General features: G+C 26.4%; 8 protein-coding genes across 8 annotated transcripts; 4 read left to right on the forward strand and 4 right to left on the reverse strand. All coding sequences in view use genetic code 12, as the record gives it.

Moving 5' to 3' along the window:
- Positions 1 to 880: 880 nt before the first annotated feature.
- Positions 881 to 3,649, forward strand: MSN4 (stress-responsive transcriptional activator; the record flags this gene model as incomplete). The annotated part of the gene is made up of 1 exon (XM_051765040.1): positions 881 to 3,649. One exon carries the CDS (start codon positions 881 to 883, stop codon positions 3,647 to 3,649), a length of 2,769 nt encoding a protein of 922 aa, XP_051618392.1.
- A 272-nt stretch (positions 3,650 to 3,921) lies between these two features.
- KGF54_004351 (uncharacterized protein) lies at positions 3,922 to 6,933 on the reverse strand (the record flags this gene model as incomplete). Its single annotated transcript, XM_051765041.1, has 1 exon — positions 3,922 to 6,933. The coding sequence occupies one exon, from the start codon at positions 6,931 to 6,933 to the stop codon at positions 3,922 to 3,924; it is 3,012 nt and encodes a 1,003-aa protein (XP_051618393.1).
- A 2,493-nt stretch (positions 6,934 to 9,426) lies between these two features.
- On the forward strand, positions 9,427 to 10,623 carry EBP7 (Ebp7p; the record flags this gene model as incomplete). The annotated part of the gene is made up of 1 exon (XM_051765042.1): positions 9,427 to 10,623. The coding sequence occupies one exon, from the start codon at positions 9,427 to 9,429 to the stop codon at positions 10,621 to 10,623; it is 1,197 nt and encodes a 398-aa protein (XP_051618394.1).
- Positions 10,624 to 10,752: 129 nt separating this feature from the next.
- Positions 10,753 to 11,073, forward strand: KGF54_004353 (uncharacterized protein; the record flags this gene model as incomplete). Its single annotated transcript, XM_051765043.1, has 1 exon — positions 10,753 to 11,073. One exon carries the CDS (start codon positions 10,753 to 10,755, stop codon positions 11,071 to 11,073), a length of 321 nt encoding a protein of 106 aa, XP_051618395.1.
- Positions 11,074 to 11,590: 517 nt separating this feature from the next.
- Positions 11,591 to 12,200, reverse strand: KGF54_004354 (TRAPP complex core subunit; the record flags this gene model as incomplete). Its single annotated transcript, XM_051765044.1, has 2 exons — positions 11,591 to 12,088; positions 12,150 to 12,200. 2 exons carry the CDS (start codon positions 12,198 to 12,200, stop codon positions 11,591 to 11,593), a joined length of 549 nt encoding a protein of 182 aa, XP_051618396.1.
- Positions 12,201 to 12,335: 135 nt separating this feature from the next.
- SUR2 (sphingosine hydroxylase) lies at positions 12,336 to 13,379 on the reverse strand (the record flags this gene model as incomplete). The annotated part of the gene is made up of 1 exon (XM_051765045.1): positions 12,336 to 13,379. One exon carries the CDS (start codon positions 13,377 to 13,379, stop codon positions 12,336 to 12,338), a length of 1,044 nt encoding a protein of 347 aa, XP_051618397.1.
- Positions 13,380 to 14,049: 670 nt separating this feature from the next.
- KGF54_004356 (snoRNA-binding rRNA-processing protein) lies at positions 14,050 to 15,090 on the forward strand (the record flags this gene model as incomplete). Its single annotated transcript, XM_051765046.1, has 1 exon — positions 14,050 to 15,090. One exon carries the CDS (start codon positions 14,050 to 14,052, stop codon positions 15,088 to 15,090), a length of 1,041 nt encoding a protein of 346 aa, XP_051618398.1.
- Positions 15,091 to 15,112: 22 nt separating this feature from the next.
- On the reverse strand, positions 15,113 to 15,904 carry KGF54_004357 (uncharacterized protein; the record flags this gene model as incomplete). The annotated part of the gene is made up of 1 exon (XM_051765047.1): positions 15,113 to 15,904. The coding sequence occupies one exon, from the start codon at positions 15,902 to 15,904 to the stop codon at positions 15,113 to 15,115; it is 792 nt and encodes a 263-aa protein (XP_051618399.1).
- Positions 15,905 to 15,923: the final 19 nt, after the last annotated feature.

Here is a 15,923-nt window from a genome sequence, read left to right on the forward strand (position 1 = left end):
AGGCTTAAAGTTAGTTTAAATCAATTGATTAAAGAAAGTAAAGTAATTAAAAGATAAAATAGATTAATATATGTAATTAATATGTAATAATTATTAAATAAAAAAATTAAACTTGTCTCACGTTGTTCTCTCTTCTTAATCTTATCTTATCTCTCTTTATTTAAGTAAATTTTTGATTCATAATTTAGTACATTAAGATTTAATACTTTTTACTTAAAATATATTTCTTATATTATCAATTTAAAGTACTATAATACCTTTACTTAATTATTCATAACACCACCACAACTAGATTTAATTTGACTTTTGGTTTTTTTTTTAATAAAACAAGTTTTTAAATTTTTTATTTTAATTTTTTTAATTTTTAATTTTTTATTTTTAATTTCTCCAAATTTTATTTTAATTTTAAAAGAGAGATTAAATTTTGAATACCAAGCCATATTAATATTATATATTAATTACAAATAAATTTTATATCACTTTCAACTTCAATTTCAATTTCAATTTCAATTTCATTTTTCTAGTTTATATTAATCCAATCCATTCAATTATCTTTATATATATCTATTTAATCAATTATAATTTACAAGTTCCTCAACAACTAAATTAATAAATATACATATCAATAAAAGAACTTAATACTATCACTTTTTTAATTTATATAATCTTGGGTTTCTTTACCTCAATTTAATTATAATTTTATATACTTTACTCAATCTTTTACAATTATTTATTAAATCTATTCATTCACTAATTAGTCAAGTAATTTATTAATTCAATTAATTGATCAATCAATCAATCAATTTTCAAATATCGTCAATTCAATTTATTTACAACTCAATTAAATTAATTTTACAACACGGCACTTTTTTTTCACGAAATGTCACTGGATTATTATCAATCAATATTTGAGAATACTACAACTAATCCAACAAATAATCTAACAGCAAATAATTCAATTTATAATACAATATATGGTAATTCAAATATTATTAATAATAATAATAATAATAATAATATTAATTCACAAAACTTCAATCAATATAATTCAATAACTAATAATAATAACGATTATGAGGATTTATTAAAAATTGATTCAATAAATAATAATAATAATAATAATAGTAATAGTTCTAATACTAATAATGGGAATTATACTTCTATTAATGAATTACCATCAGCAATTCAAAATTCAAGTTCGAATTATTCACCAACAACTTCATACAATTCTCAAAATTCATCAATAACTAATTCTTCTTCTTCTTCAAGATCTCAACCATCTACTTCTTCAACTTCAAATTCAAATTCAAATACAAATCAATTGATTGATTCGGTGCAATTTAATGATGAAATATTTTTTAAAAATAATTATTTCCATACTTCATCTTCAATAAACAATGAATTAGAATTAATGAGAAAAGAACAACAACAAGAACAAGATAAAGAAGATTTTAATACTAATAACAATATACCATCAGAAGTGTTACAATTAAGAAATTTTAAAAAACATCAAGAATTTTTAAATGATATTATAGTTGATAATAATAATCAAAATAATAATAAATTAGATGAAGAACAAATTAGTAATTTATCAACAAGTTCTTTATTAAATAATAATAACAATAGTAATTATCAAAATCAACGTGGTACTCCAAATACTTCAATAAGTTCAATATCTTCGTCAACTTCAACTAATTTATTAAATTTAGGAGGTAATGATCATCAACAACAACAACAACAACAACAAATAACTCCAAAAATTCCAACGACTCCAAGTTTTCCACAATCTAATTTTCCAAAACCAGCACCACCAGCACCACCACAACAACAACAACAACAGAGTCAACAACAACATAAAAGACAAAATTCAAATACTATTCCAATTGATCAATTAACTTCATTAAGTTTAAGAACTCCAATCAATAACTTAAAACAAAGTCCATTGGATTCATTAATGATTGATCAATTACAAGCGCAACGTTTACAAAATTTACATCAACCTAATTTTGATCAAATACAAGAAGATAATATTACAGAACAACAAATTTATCAACAGCCACAACCACCACAACAGCAAGTACAACAAACTTCTCCATTATCATTAGATCAATCATCAAGTTTGATTAACTTGGATCCTAAGACAATTGCTGAAGCAGCAGCAGCAGCAGCAGAAGCATGTTCAGGCTCAACTAGAAATTCCATAGGCTCAAATTCATCAAATAATGAAAATAACACTAATAATAATGATGAAGAATTAATGAATGATGAAGGTACTATAAATCCATTACAGTTATTTAATTATAAATTAACTACATCATTATCATCACCAAGTTTAAGTACTATACTTGGAACAAAGCAACAAATTTCACGTCAAAATTATCAACAACAACAACAGTTCCAGCAACAACAACAACCACTACAACAACAGCAACAAATCCAATTCCAAAAACAACAACAACAAATCCAGCAATTCAACTTACTCCCCTCACAAAACCAACCACCACAACAACAACAACAGTACATTCAACAAAACTCTTCAATACCTCAAACTTTAACATCACCACTTCAACAGAAATTCCCTTCAACACACAATAGAAGTGTATCAACGTCCCAAATAGATTTCAAATTTTCAGATGAGACATCATCATCATCATCAAATTTAAATGATTGGTTTACTGGTATAAATTCAACTACAACTTCAACAACAAATAATAATAATTCATTAAATGCAATAATTGATGAAAATTTAGATTTAGATCCTTTAAGTTCAATAACAAAAGTTCCAATAAAACCTTCATCAAAACATAGATCTTATTCTTATACTAATGGAATGCATAGTAGTAGAAATAATACAAGAAGAAATTCTATACAATTTGGGAATATTAATGTTGGTTCTTCACAAAATTTTGTTAATTCTTTAGGTAGTGATTCAATTGAACAAATCAATCAATTTCAACAACCACCGCCTCAACAACAACAACAATCACCACAATTAAAAGAACAACAACTTACGACATCTTTACAAAATTCACCAACTAATTTATCATCATCAACTTTCAATATTAAAGAAGATGAATTTTTAAATAATTCCAATTATATAATTGATTCAACCAATCAATTACCAGTTCAACAAAAGAAAAAAAGAAGAAAAAGTTCAGTAACTAATCCAAAAACTTCAACTTCAACAACTACATCAACTACAGTAAAACAAGAAGATCCACAATTCCAAACCCATTCCCCATCAATTTCTCCAACAACTTCCAACACTTCAAAACCCAAACCAACAAAATCAAAATCAAAAAAAGATCCAAAATCAATAACAATAACAAAAGAATCATCATCAACTTCAGAATCATCAACTACAACAATTTTACAAAATCAACAAGGTTCATTTCCCTGTATAGATTGTGATAAACAATTTAAAAGATCAGAACATCTTAAAAGACATATAAGATCAGTTCATTCAAATATTCGACCATTTTGTTGTAAATATTGTGATAAAAAATTTTCAAGATCTGATAATTTAGCTCAACATTTAAAAACTCATAATAAAATTGATTCTCAAGGTAATTGTTATATTGTTTATGGAAATATTAATAATCATAAAAGAGATAATAAAAAAAATGGATCTATTAGTAAAAAAAAATAATCAGGAGTTGTTGAATTTTTAATTTTTTTTTGATATTTTTTTATCGTTAATTTAGGTTATTTTTTACTTATTTATATTTGGTATAATTGTTGATTTTCAAGTACTTTGGTTTTTGCAAATTTATCTTTTAATTCGGTTCACTTTTTTTTACAGGTTAATTAGTTTAAGAATATATATTATTTGGTATATTTTCAGGTTATAAGTAAGAAACTTCTTTCACTACAAAGCTTACTCATCAAAGATCTATTAATTGACTTATATTAATCATCTAATTAATCAATACTATTATTAATACATTCCCATTGAGCAAAAACATACCAACTATTCCCATTATCACCAATTACTAAACCTCTATATAAACCTAATTCAGAACATTTAATTTGTGATACATATTTACCATGTTGGTTAATTTCTTCTTCTTGATTCACAAGTTTAAAATATTTACCAGATGGTGATTCAATAACCAATTTAAAATCCGAAACTATGCTATGGTATTGTGATGGATATTGATTTATTTCAAAACTATAAGAATTTTTTAAAATCAATTTATTTGATTGTGGTTTAATAATATATAAATCATTATTTAAACTTTGTACAGTTGGAAATCTTTGTACAAATTTTAATTTGGGGAATTCTTTACCTTCATGAATTAAAGGTATCACAATTGATAATTGATGAATATTATTAAAAAATTTTTGTAAACCTTTAGGACCTGAAAAAATTTGTAAAACTCCAATATTTTCATTTTTTGGTAAATAAGCTTTAATTTTAGCTATTCTTTTTTTGTTATACCATTTTATTTGACATAATGTTAAATCATTAGTTGTTAAATTTGAAGTTTTTACTAATGTGAAAATTTCTTTATCAACGGGTAAATTAATTTCAATTTCAAAAATTTCACAATTTTTTAATCTTGTTAATGCATTATTAAAACTCATGATAGATAAATTATTTTCATAAAAACCAGAATAAGTTCTTGGTAAATAAAAAGCAATACTTGGATCTATTGGTGGCATTACATGTTGTAAATCAATTATTGATGGTATATGAGTAGAAACAAGACTTAAAGGTTTTGATAAAAAATAAAATTCATTATATTTTAAATCCACTAAATTACACAATTCAGGTGATTTAAAATTTAAAATATCAATTAATTTAAATTGTGAACCAACTAGTATAGATAACCAACAATGATTTATAACATATTGTTCATTATGATAAAATTCATTTGGTTTTTTCCAAAACCCCAAGACTATTTCACAAGGAATTTTTAAAGCATCAAGAATTTTTTTAAAAATATAATTCATTTGAAATATGGAAGATTCTTGTTTTAATTGAATATCTATTAATTTTGGTTTTTGTTGGGATATAATTGAAGAATTTTCTTCTAAAATTTTGATTTTACATAAATGTAATAAAACTGCTCTTATCTTGTTTAGTGTTGATGAATGAAACTTCAAAGAAACATCAGAAATAAATTCATTTAAATCATGAGTCATTTCATAATTAGAAACAAATGATTCAATTTTATCATAATTTATAGTTGACAAATCAATATCTTCTTCAATTTCGTCTTCTTCTTGATTAATAGTTTCATTTGTATTTATATCAGAAACATAATCTAATGGTTTTACAATTAAATTTCCTTCTTTTCTAACTACTCTTTTAGTTCTTAATTGTTTTTCCTTTGATGTTAATGAATTCATTCTAGTAATATCTAATTTATAAGTAGCCATATCTATTTCATCTTGTAATTGTAATTTTCTTTCCATTGGATTTAATTGTTCATGAGTTGATTTTCTTAATAATTTCTTGAAGATGTTATTTTTTGTTTTACGTTCTTCAAATACTGATTCCATTACATTTGATTTCAATTCTAATTTATCTAATTCATCTTCATCATCTTCATCTTCTTCATGCTCATTTATATGTAAATTTTGTAAACTAGAAGTATTTTCTTCAATTTCTTTTTCATATTTATGTCTCATAAATGAACCTGCACTTGTTGCACTTAATTCTGATAAATTCATAACATCACTTTGTAAAGATTTTATAGAATTTTTTAATTCTTCTTGTTGTAAATATAATTTTTTATAATCTTCTTCATATCTTGTAGTATCTTGATTACTTGATATTTTAAAATCATCACCATCGAAAGGAAATTTCATTTGTGATTTTGTTAACTCGTAATTTTGACCAATTAATGAATGTTTTGGTGGAGGTGGAGGTGGTGGTGATTCATTATCTAATTCACAATTCATATAATTTAACATAGTTTGATCTTTGATTATATCTTCTTCTTCATCAGATATATATTTTGACATTTTTTTACTTAAATCATCTCTAGATTGATATCTCTTATCATCATTTAAAGTCCCATATGAATCTATCGAATAATCATCTTTTGATCTTGTTGGTGATGATCTTTTATTCGGTGATGGAGAAGTCGAATTTTTAAGTAGTGATTGTTGTTCACTATTTCTTTTCAAACGCTGTAATTCAATATCTAACTCTGCTCGTTTTCTAGCAATTTCTTCATATTCCTTTAGGATTTCTTGTTCTTTGGGGACTCTATTACTTCTTCTTGATTCTGATTGATGATATGCAACATTTGAATCATTCATACCAGCAGCATAAGAATTTGATTTAAATTTAGGACTTGATAAATTTTGTTGAGAATGATAACGTTTTAATAAATTTGGATCTGATTGATTATGTTGTTGAATTCTTCTATGATCTTGCATTGGACTAGGAGATTTTATATGATAATTTTGTTGTTGTTGCATACTTTTGAAATATTCAATCTCTCTTTGTCTTTCATTTTCCTCATATGAGATAGGTACCTTTTTGTTGGTGGACCAACTACTATTGTTTGGTATATTAGATGATTTTGTAGGAAATCCATCAAAACTTTGATTTAACCTATCATAAGAATTCAGTGAAGATAATTTATTTGATGAAAAATTTCCAACTTTATAATTTAACATAGTATTACTAGCTCTTGTATTTTGTGGAGTATTATTCCCACTATTATTCTTTTTAATTGGTGTAGATAAATTAGAATTTGAAGAATTATTTGATAATTTATCTTCTAAAATTTCAACATAATCTTTGGGGAATATACCTTCTGCACCATTTCTACGTAGTTTCCCACTCCACCAACTTTCATCAACTATTGAAAAAACTTGGATCATTTCATTTTCAACAAATCCTAAATCTCCTGATTCTTCTCCTGGCCATGATACTTTTGTTTTAACTTTGAATGGTAATGAAGGTAATGGCATTAATTATTAATTTATTAATTAAGATATGGAAGAATTTATTAAATAGAAAAGACAAACAACTTTTGAATATGCAAATAAATAAAAATAAAATGAATGAATATTATGTTATAGTGAATTTGATTTAATGAATGACAAATTGAATAGACAATTAACTTGATGTGTGAATATACAAATCAATTGGTCTTAATTTATAATGTAATTGGAAAAGAATCAATTTTAATGATGAAAGGGCTTTATACAAATTCTAAATTGAGTAGTATTCTTTTAATAATAGTTAATAAATTTAATTTCATTATGTTAATATTTCAATTTAGTTTAATAGAATCTTAATTAATACATCAATAACTGTTTGAATAATCCAAATTAAGTTAAAATGTAAATATTAATTTTGATTTTGTGCTATTAGCAAAATTGAATTTGGTCTTCTCTACCAATTGGTTTATACACGTGATGTGTCATGTGATTTAATTCTTTTTCTTGATTTTAGCAGCATAAATAAGTAAATTTTTAGACAACAATTGTTCAGGTTAGTATGTCATACTCTGTACCTACAATTGCGATATATCTATATTTGATTAACCATCAAACACTTGTTTAGCATATAAACCCAGTTCCAAAAAAATCCTCTGACTTCTTATTAATGTTTGGCTGCTTAATTCATATAAATTAGAATGATATTTGGCAACAATGTTCCACATAAATTGTCATGAAGACTTGTTTGATTTTGAAGAAATATACAAATTACTATACTGCTTCATAGAATTATTGCACTCCAAAATTTTTGAACTTTACTGATTTGACTATGTTTCATCTCGTTCGGTTATTTAAATTCCGACATGATATTGGGATAATTGCTGACTTGAATCTAATATATCAAAAGGGATACCTAAGAAGTATTTAGTAATTCAGAGTTCATATAAAACAATTGACTGGATATCTAGTTGTTACAAAGCCGATTCTAAAGTCTTTTTTTTGCCTTGGGTCAAACCAAAAATTGAGCTACATCTCAAGTTTGTCTTAACATTTGCAATGAATTTAATAATGATGAAATGAGGTGGATTAAATCAAAAATTGGATCAGAATCAGCTATCACAGAACAATTCACTTAATCACGGTCATGTATATCAAGTACTAAAGTCGAAAAGGGCCGTCATTCAAATACTCAAAACACCAAATATCTCACTTGCTTCACTTCAGTGTCTAATTCAAATCATAGTCCAGTCAGTTAGTTAAGCTTGTCTCCAAAGGTTGGCTCTCAAGTTTAATAAAATCGTTAATTTGTCCGTTGGGCCAGAAAAGTATCTCAGGAAGTCAACTCAGATTGTCTCCGTGTTTATGTGGGTGAAATGACTTACAAATAATTCTCAGTTAATAGTGAATCTAGACTTTTGAAGTTAGTAAATAGTAAATATTAGTCCCAATTATGTGGCAATTGGATTATATAGATTGATTGATTGATTTTTCGTTTTGTTGTAATTAGTCTTTAATTGTAGAGGATAAGAAAAAAAGAGACACAAAATTTATTTGATATTGAATAAACTAGCTCGCATATATAAGAGTTGCAATAATTTGGCATGCTAATTCTTGGTTGCAAAAACCTAAAAAAGGATTTGATTTTGTGTAATAAGTGAATAGTTCATTAAACCTTATTATTTCGTGGATAGTTAATATATGGAAAGTTTTAATATAAGTAGGAGGATGAAAACAAATAAAACTGTCCGTTAAACTTATTGGCTATGTAGATAGAAATAATTGTGTTAAAATCTGTGATTCACATGGGAGAACAAAGAGCACACTTATACCATATTGAACATGAATATTGTGGTGCATAGGGTATTCATTTTACATTAGATTCTTACTGAGAAGTTTTGAAGTTGAGATATCTCATTAGTTATAATCACAATTCAATTGTGGATTCAAATTCTAGTTATCTTCATATAACTCAAAGATTGGTTATATTTTGATATTGTGTGAGAAAACTGTTACCACTAAAAAATAAAATATTCACAAGTCCTAGAGAGCCTGCTAGTGATCAATAAGTAGTTACTTGAGCACTTTAGCCATCAATTACTCCTTCTGGCTCAAAAGCCGATAAGACTTTAATAATTTTTAATCATGTAAATGATTGTAGCTTTGGTTAATTCAAAATTATGATTATAAATCAACAACTCTCGTTTTTTCTCGTAAAAAACTTAAAAAATCTTAATAATCTCCATTAGGAAATCATTTAGCTCCATTTGTATTACTAAACCAAAAAAATTATTATTAAGCAATATGGCAAAAAAAAGGAAAATATGACTTTGAACCACAATGTAAAAATTTCAGATATCCGAAATGTTCAAAACCAAGACTATATAAATAGATGAAAAGATCAACTTGAATTCAATTCACCATTTCATATCATTCACAATCAATTACAAATATTAAATCTACAACTTAATTAATTTTCAATTATATTTTTCAAATCGCAAGTATATATTACAATTTATAAATATGACAAATTCAACAATTGCAACTTCAAATTTATTCAAACCAATTAAAGTAGGTAATGCATTATTAAAGAACAGAATAGCACATTTACCAACAACAAGAAATAGAGCACATCCAGGGGATGGTATTCTGACTGACTTGCAATTGAAATATTATACAGATAGAGCTAAAAATGGTTCTTTATTAGTTACTGAAGCAACTATTGCTACTCCAAAATTAGGTTGGTATCCCAATGTACCTGGTATTTGGAATGAGAAACAAGCATTAGCTTGGAAAGAAATTGTTGATTCTGTTCATGAAGCTGGTGGATTTATTGCTGTTCAATTATGGGGATTAGGTAGAGTTGCTAGTCCTGCTTTAATGAAAGAAAAAGGTTATGACTTTGTTGGTGTTAGTGATGTTTATGAACATGAGAAATCAGAACAAGAAGCTAAAGAAAGTGGAAATTTATTGAGAGCATTGACAAAAGAAGAACTTCATAAATTAGCTACTGAAGACTATCCAAATGCTGTAAGATTAGCTTTAGATGTTGCTGGATTCGATGCAATCCAAATTCACGGAGCAAACGGTTATTTGTTTTCTCAATTCCTTCATCCCTTGATAAATACAAGAACTGATGAGTATGGTGGTAAGTCAGTAGAAAACAGAACAAGATTTTTATTTGAAGTTATTGATAACATTTTCAAAGTCGCAGATGCTTCAAAGGTCGCAATTAGATTATCACCATACAATGAATTTCAAGAACCAGGAGTTAATCCGTATAGTAAGGAGGATTACACTTACATCTTGAAAGAATTTCAAAAAAGAGCAGATCAAGGTAACGAATTAGCCTTTATTGATTTGGTAGATGGTAGATATGATCAAGATGGAGTTACTGAAGATATTAATTTAGATTATTTCTACAAATTTTGGAAAGGTATCATATTAAGAGGTGGTAATTATACTTACGATCAAAAAGACAATTGGGCCAACATTGTTAAGGATTCAAATGCAAATGATCGTACATTAGTTGGATTTGGTAGACATTTTATTGCTAATCCTGATTTACCAGAAAGAATTAAGAAAAATGAATTATTAAACGAGTATGATAGATCAACTTTTTATACACCTTATGATTATGGATACAATACATACCCTGTATATGGTGCAAAAGATGAATCAGATCCTGATGCTAAAATTACTGGTAAACCTTTGGTCTAGATTTTATAGTGGGGGTTACATAAATTTGCATACATTTTTAAATTTTGATATATTATATAACTTAAAATTAGACATATTAAATTTATAAAATTTTTATCATGAAATATTGGTCTCTTATACTTCTTCATCATGCTAAAACCATCTACAGATATAGATACGACAGATATAGATACAACACATCAAGGAAGATTAACAATTTTAATACCGATTTTAATCGTTGCAATTCCATTAGTGATTGTTTCAATTTTATTAGTAATTGTTTGTCTCACAAACAAAACTCACAAAAAGGATTCACCAAATAGAGTAAGGACTACGAGATTTATTAGTATACAAAGACCTCAAGCTGCTCACTTAAAGATGGAAGATGCTGAAACCTTAATTGATAGTCAATCTTATTTACCTCCTAGAAATATAAGTGACTTAGAATCAGCTGACACAAAAGTTAATTAATAAAAATTGGTAAGAATCTGAAACAAAAAATGGATTAATAGCATAATTAGCCTTAGCTAACTTAAAAAAAGTATTTTGCTATTCTGGCGGCACTAAACGGCTCTTGACTGTTAAAGAATCTAGTATTGCCAAACCAAACGTTGCTCCGTTGTTGCTCGCTAATTTTAGTATCACAAGGATTAGACTGTATAATTTAGTTGTATCATATTCTATAAGTAGATAAAATCAATTAATTGACGGCATTTGTACAATTATCACATTAAAAATGCATTTAATTTCCCACGCAGATCAATTCAAAGAACTCTAATTACGCTGCAAATTCAGTTTATAAAAAGAGTACTACAATTTGTAAGTCTCATTTGACGTAAATTCATTGATTCATTGTACGAACACCTATGACTCTAAGCTTTTATGTGATAAATGATTTACCAATACCTGACCTGAAAAGCTGATCTCTGAACTTGTGATTTCTATTAGATATATATGCATGAAAAAATACCAACATTTGATTCTCCCATTATACAGGTACTTCATCTTTCAAAATCTTATTCAATTTCAACTTCATTTCAGTCTTATCATCCCCTTTCAAAACATCTTTAACAAAATAAACATCACAATCCAATTGAACCATTTGTAAAGCTCCCCTCAATACACCACATAATATTTGAGAATACCATAAATCTTTAGCTGTTGGTGGTAAATCCACAAATTCCGTTAAAGGATTTGGTTCTGGAATTATAAGTGAACAAATTTTATTATCATTTGACCAATTCTCAACTGTTGGTTGGAAATTTAAAAATAGTTTGAAACCTAATTTTGATATTATATCTGCTGTTTCTTTAAATGATGAACATCTACGGATTCCGGTTTTGGCGAGAAACTCTTCTATTAATCGCAAACCTATGTTGTAACCCATTTTATCTAATTGAATGTTTACTTCTTGATAATTATTTTGAAAGTCTCGACATAGTTGAGATACTAGTGATCCATACGTCAATGTGAATAATTCTGAGTTCTTAAAAAAGCAGGTTAGTAAAGTAAGACTATAATGGCTGAGTCTTTTTGATTTTACATACAATTTTTTCAACACTTCCTTTCCATATATCATCTCCACTCTTTTTTGACATTTTATTGTGTTGATAAGATCTGGCTAGTTTCAAAAAAAATTAAAACGCACAAAAACTAAATATACGCATTGAAATTATTAATTATTATTATATTCAAAAAAACATTAACTAGCTATAAAATAATTATTTACTATTCTATATATCTTTCTTATTTTCATTTTCTTGTTCAATCCATTCTTTCTCTAATTGTAATTCCTCTTTATAATTTTCTTTTTCTTTGATGGTGGTTGGACCTTTCCTTGTTTTTCTTTCTAAAAATTCTTTATATTTATCTAAAGTTATTTTAGTTTGTAATTCTTTAAATTCTTCCATAAATTTATATTGAGTTCCAGATAATTTATCCCAAATAGTGAAAAAAGGTTGTGAAAAATTTGACTTAATTCCCCATGGTTGATGATGTAAGTCATGATATACTGAATTATTTGGAAATAACCATTGGAAAAAATCATATGGTAATTTATAACCACAATGATCATCAACTGTTTTTAAGGTTGCAAATGTAAATAATAAAATACTTTCTCTATGACTTAATTGTGTTGTTAATGCAGCTACTCCTGTTCCCATAGTATCTAATAAAAACCCTTCTATTGGATCATTATATAATGCACCAAATGCATAAGGTACATATAATCTATGATGACGTGAATGGAATTTTCTATATAATGTCTTATTAACATGCATTAAACGATGTAACCAATATTGCCAAGTATCAATTATTGTAATTGCAATACATAATCTTAAAAATGACCATCCATACATATATCCATAATATATTAATGAATCTGGTAAAAATGAAAAATAATTATGTTTTAATTGCCACATTATATATGTTTCATGACCTGTTACCGGAACAGGATCCATATAATATACAGCTAATCCAACAATAGTTTGAATAATATGTTGTATTATAACATCTTTTATAACTTCATGTAATGTAACTTTATTTCTTTTCAATTCTTCTTCACTTGGATGAATTCTATATTGTTCAGCTAATTCATAAACATCAATAATATGAAAGAATGATGAATAAGTCCAATAAGCTATAATAGGAGCTATTAATGCTAATATTCCATCGGGTATACCAGGTATTAAATCTGGTTTTTTTGTTATTGTTAAATTATTCGGATAAAATATTGGTTCAGCTAGTATTGATGAGAAATTATGTGGTGGTTTGAACATGACTAAGAAGGATATATAGTTGAAGATGAGTGGTGTTGTAAAAGTATAGAAGTTGATTGTAAATAAATGAATGTAAAAATGTTATGATTTAAATAGAAGTTGATATTTTATAAATTAAATGATCATGTTATTAATATTTTTATGTTTACTATTCTTATTATGTCTAATTAAACGATGTTCGCAGTAAGAAAATTTCTTTTTTTTTGTTAGTGTTAGTAAATGTTTCACATAGTATTAGACTTCTATCCGCTTCAATTTATGTTGATATAGATTGATAAAGATGGACTTGTGTTGTAGCAAACAACTATAGGCTGTGCTTTAAGCCAGTTCAATTCATTATTTCAACATTGTATTTCAAAATTTGCGGTATTTTGGTTCCTATCTTGAGCGAATTTAGTGACAATCTAATAATATGCAATCTGCAAATGTACACTAGGTGAAAGCTAGACAAAGTGAACTTGATTAGAAACTAACATCAGCCGAAAGTAATTTAGTCTTTCCTGTCTAGGATAGGGACTACTTTTAGTAAAGTAACAATCATAAATTTACCACTTAATTTTAATACCAAAAAATTACCCCTTAATATCTTGCGCATCACCAAAATTAAATTTTATTAACAAAATTTTATATACATCTTCTCAATAAAACATCAAATCGTACAACAACAACAATGGCTGATAAAGTAAGGTATTACCTAGAACAATCAGTTCCCGAGCTAGAAGATCTTAAAACAAAAGGTTTATTCGATAAAAATGAAATCACAATAATAATGAGAAGACGTACTGATTTTGAACATAGAATTACAGGTAGAGGATCAAAACCTCGAGATTTTTTAAAATATAGTGAATTTGAACAAAATTTAGAAAAATTACGTAAAAAAAGATATAATAGATTAAAAGACTTTATAAATACTAAATCAAGTATTAGTGATTATGCTGGAGTACGCCGTATAATGTTTATATTAGATAGAGGAACTAAAAAATTCCCAGGTGATTTACAATTATGGAATCAATATCTTGAATTTGCTAAAAGAAACGGTGCTATAAAAGCTATATACAAAATATATTCAAGATTATTACAATTACAACCTAGAAATATTGATGCTTGGTTATCAGCTGCAAAATATGAATTTGAAGAAAATGGTAATGCAAAGGGTACAAGATTATTATTTCAAAGAGGTCTTAGATTAAATCCTGAATCTGAAAAATTATGGTTAAATTATGTACAATTTGAATTAACATATATTTCTAAATTATTAGCTAGAAAAGAATTAGGTAAGATTTTACAAGTTGAACATGAAATGGAATTACCTAATGCTCCTGAAATTGAAGAATTGCCTGATATTGAAGAAAAATCACCAGCTTTGCGAGGAGATATTGTAATAGCTATATTTGAAGCATGTGTTGCAAAATTGGGTTTAGGAGTTGTTGAAAATTTTTTAAATGTAATTGATCAATTTGATATGGATAAGAATTATCTTTATAGTCAAATTTTACAATATTTACAAACTAATTACCCAAATGATATAAGAACAAAATATATTGATACAACCCTACCTTTAAGATACAATGATATACAATTAGCAGTTAATAAATGTTTAGCATATAACGATAAAGAATTAACAAATATGTTTATAAATAGACTTCGACAAATTAAAGGTAATGCTAAAATAGAGTCCATTATACAATCAATTATTAGAAAACTTAATTAGGAAAAATAATGCAAATATATTTTTAGTCTTCTTTTTCAATATCAAGTATAGGTTGATACCTTCTCTTTTTATAAGTTAATGCAAACACCAAAACAGCGGTTATAATACAAGCAAATGGTAAATAAAACATTGACACCACCGATGTAGTACCAAATTCAAATTTATAAAATCCATCTTTGTATAAAAGATCATAACCTTTTGATCCATCAACTTTTAATTGATCTAACCATCTTACTGCAAAATTTAAAGTAATTTCATCCCCAATTACAATTCTAGTAGTATTTGTCCCACTTCCATACGCTATAGCACTAATAAAAGTATTTTGTTCAGGTTCATTATTTGAAGGTTTTGTAATTATGACATTCATTGAATGATCAAGATCAATATGAGAATCAGTTATATCACCTCTAAAATTGAAAGTGAAAGGAATATAAGCCCCACCTTTTTCTATAGATGCAATTTCAGATGACATTGGTAATCTACAACTGAATGGAACATCTTCATGAATATATAATTGAAATAAATGATATAATTCATCAGTAAATTGTACAGTACAATTTAAATCTTCATTAATACCATACTTGAATACTAATGGTTTTTGAGTTTCTTTACATTTAGGGAATGGACCATATATTATTTTATTTTGTTGATCAAATTTATGTTCACCATTATCTATATTTCGTTGAATACAATCAAATAATATTTCTTGATTTTTTGTGTATGGTTGAATTTTAGGAATATTACCATCAGAATCTAAGGGGAACCATTGAATAGCAGCACTTAGTAGTGGTAAGAATAGTAGAAACAATAACATTGATAGTAAATAGGAAAGT

The sequence above is a fragment of the Candida jiufengensis genome (genome assembly GCF_024610255.1).
Source record: "Candida jiufengensis strain CBS 10846 chromosome Unknown scaffold1, whole genome shotgun sequence".
Taxonomy (NCBI): Eukaryota; Fungi; Ascomycota; class Pichiomycetes; order Serinales; family Debaryomycetaceae; genus Lodderomyces; species Lodderomyces jiufengensis.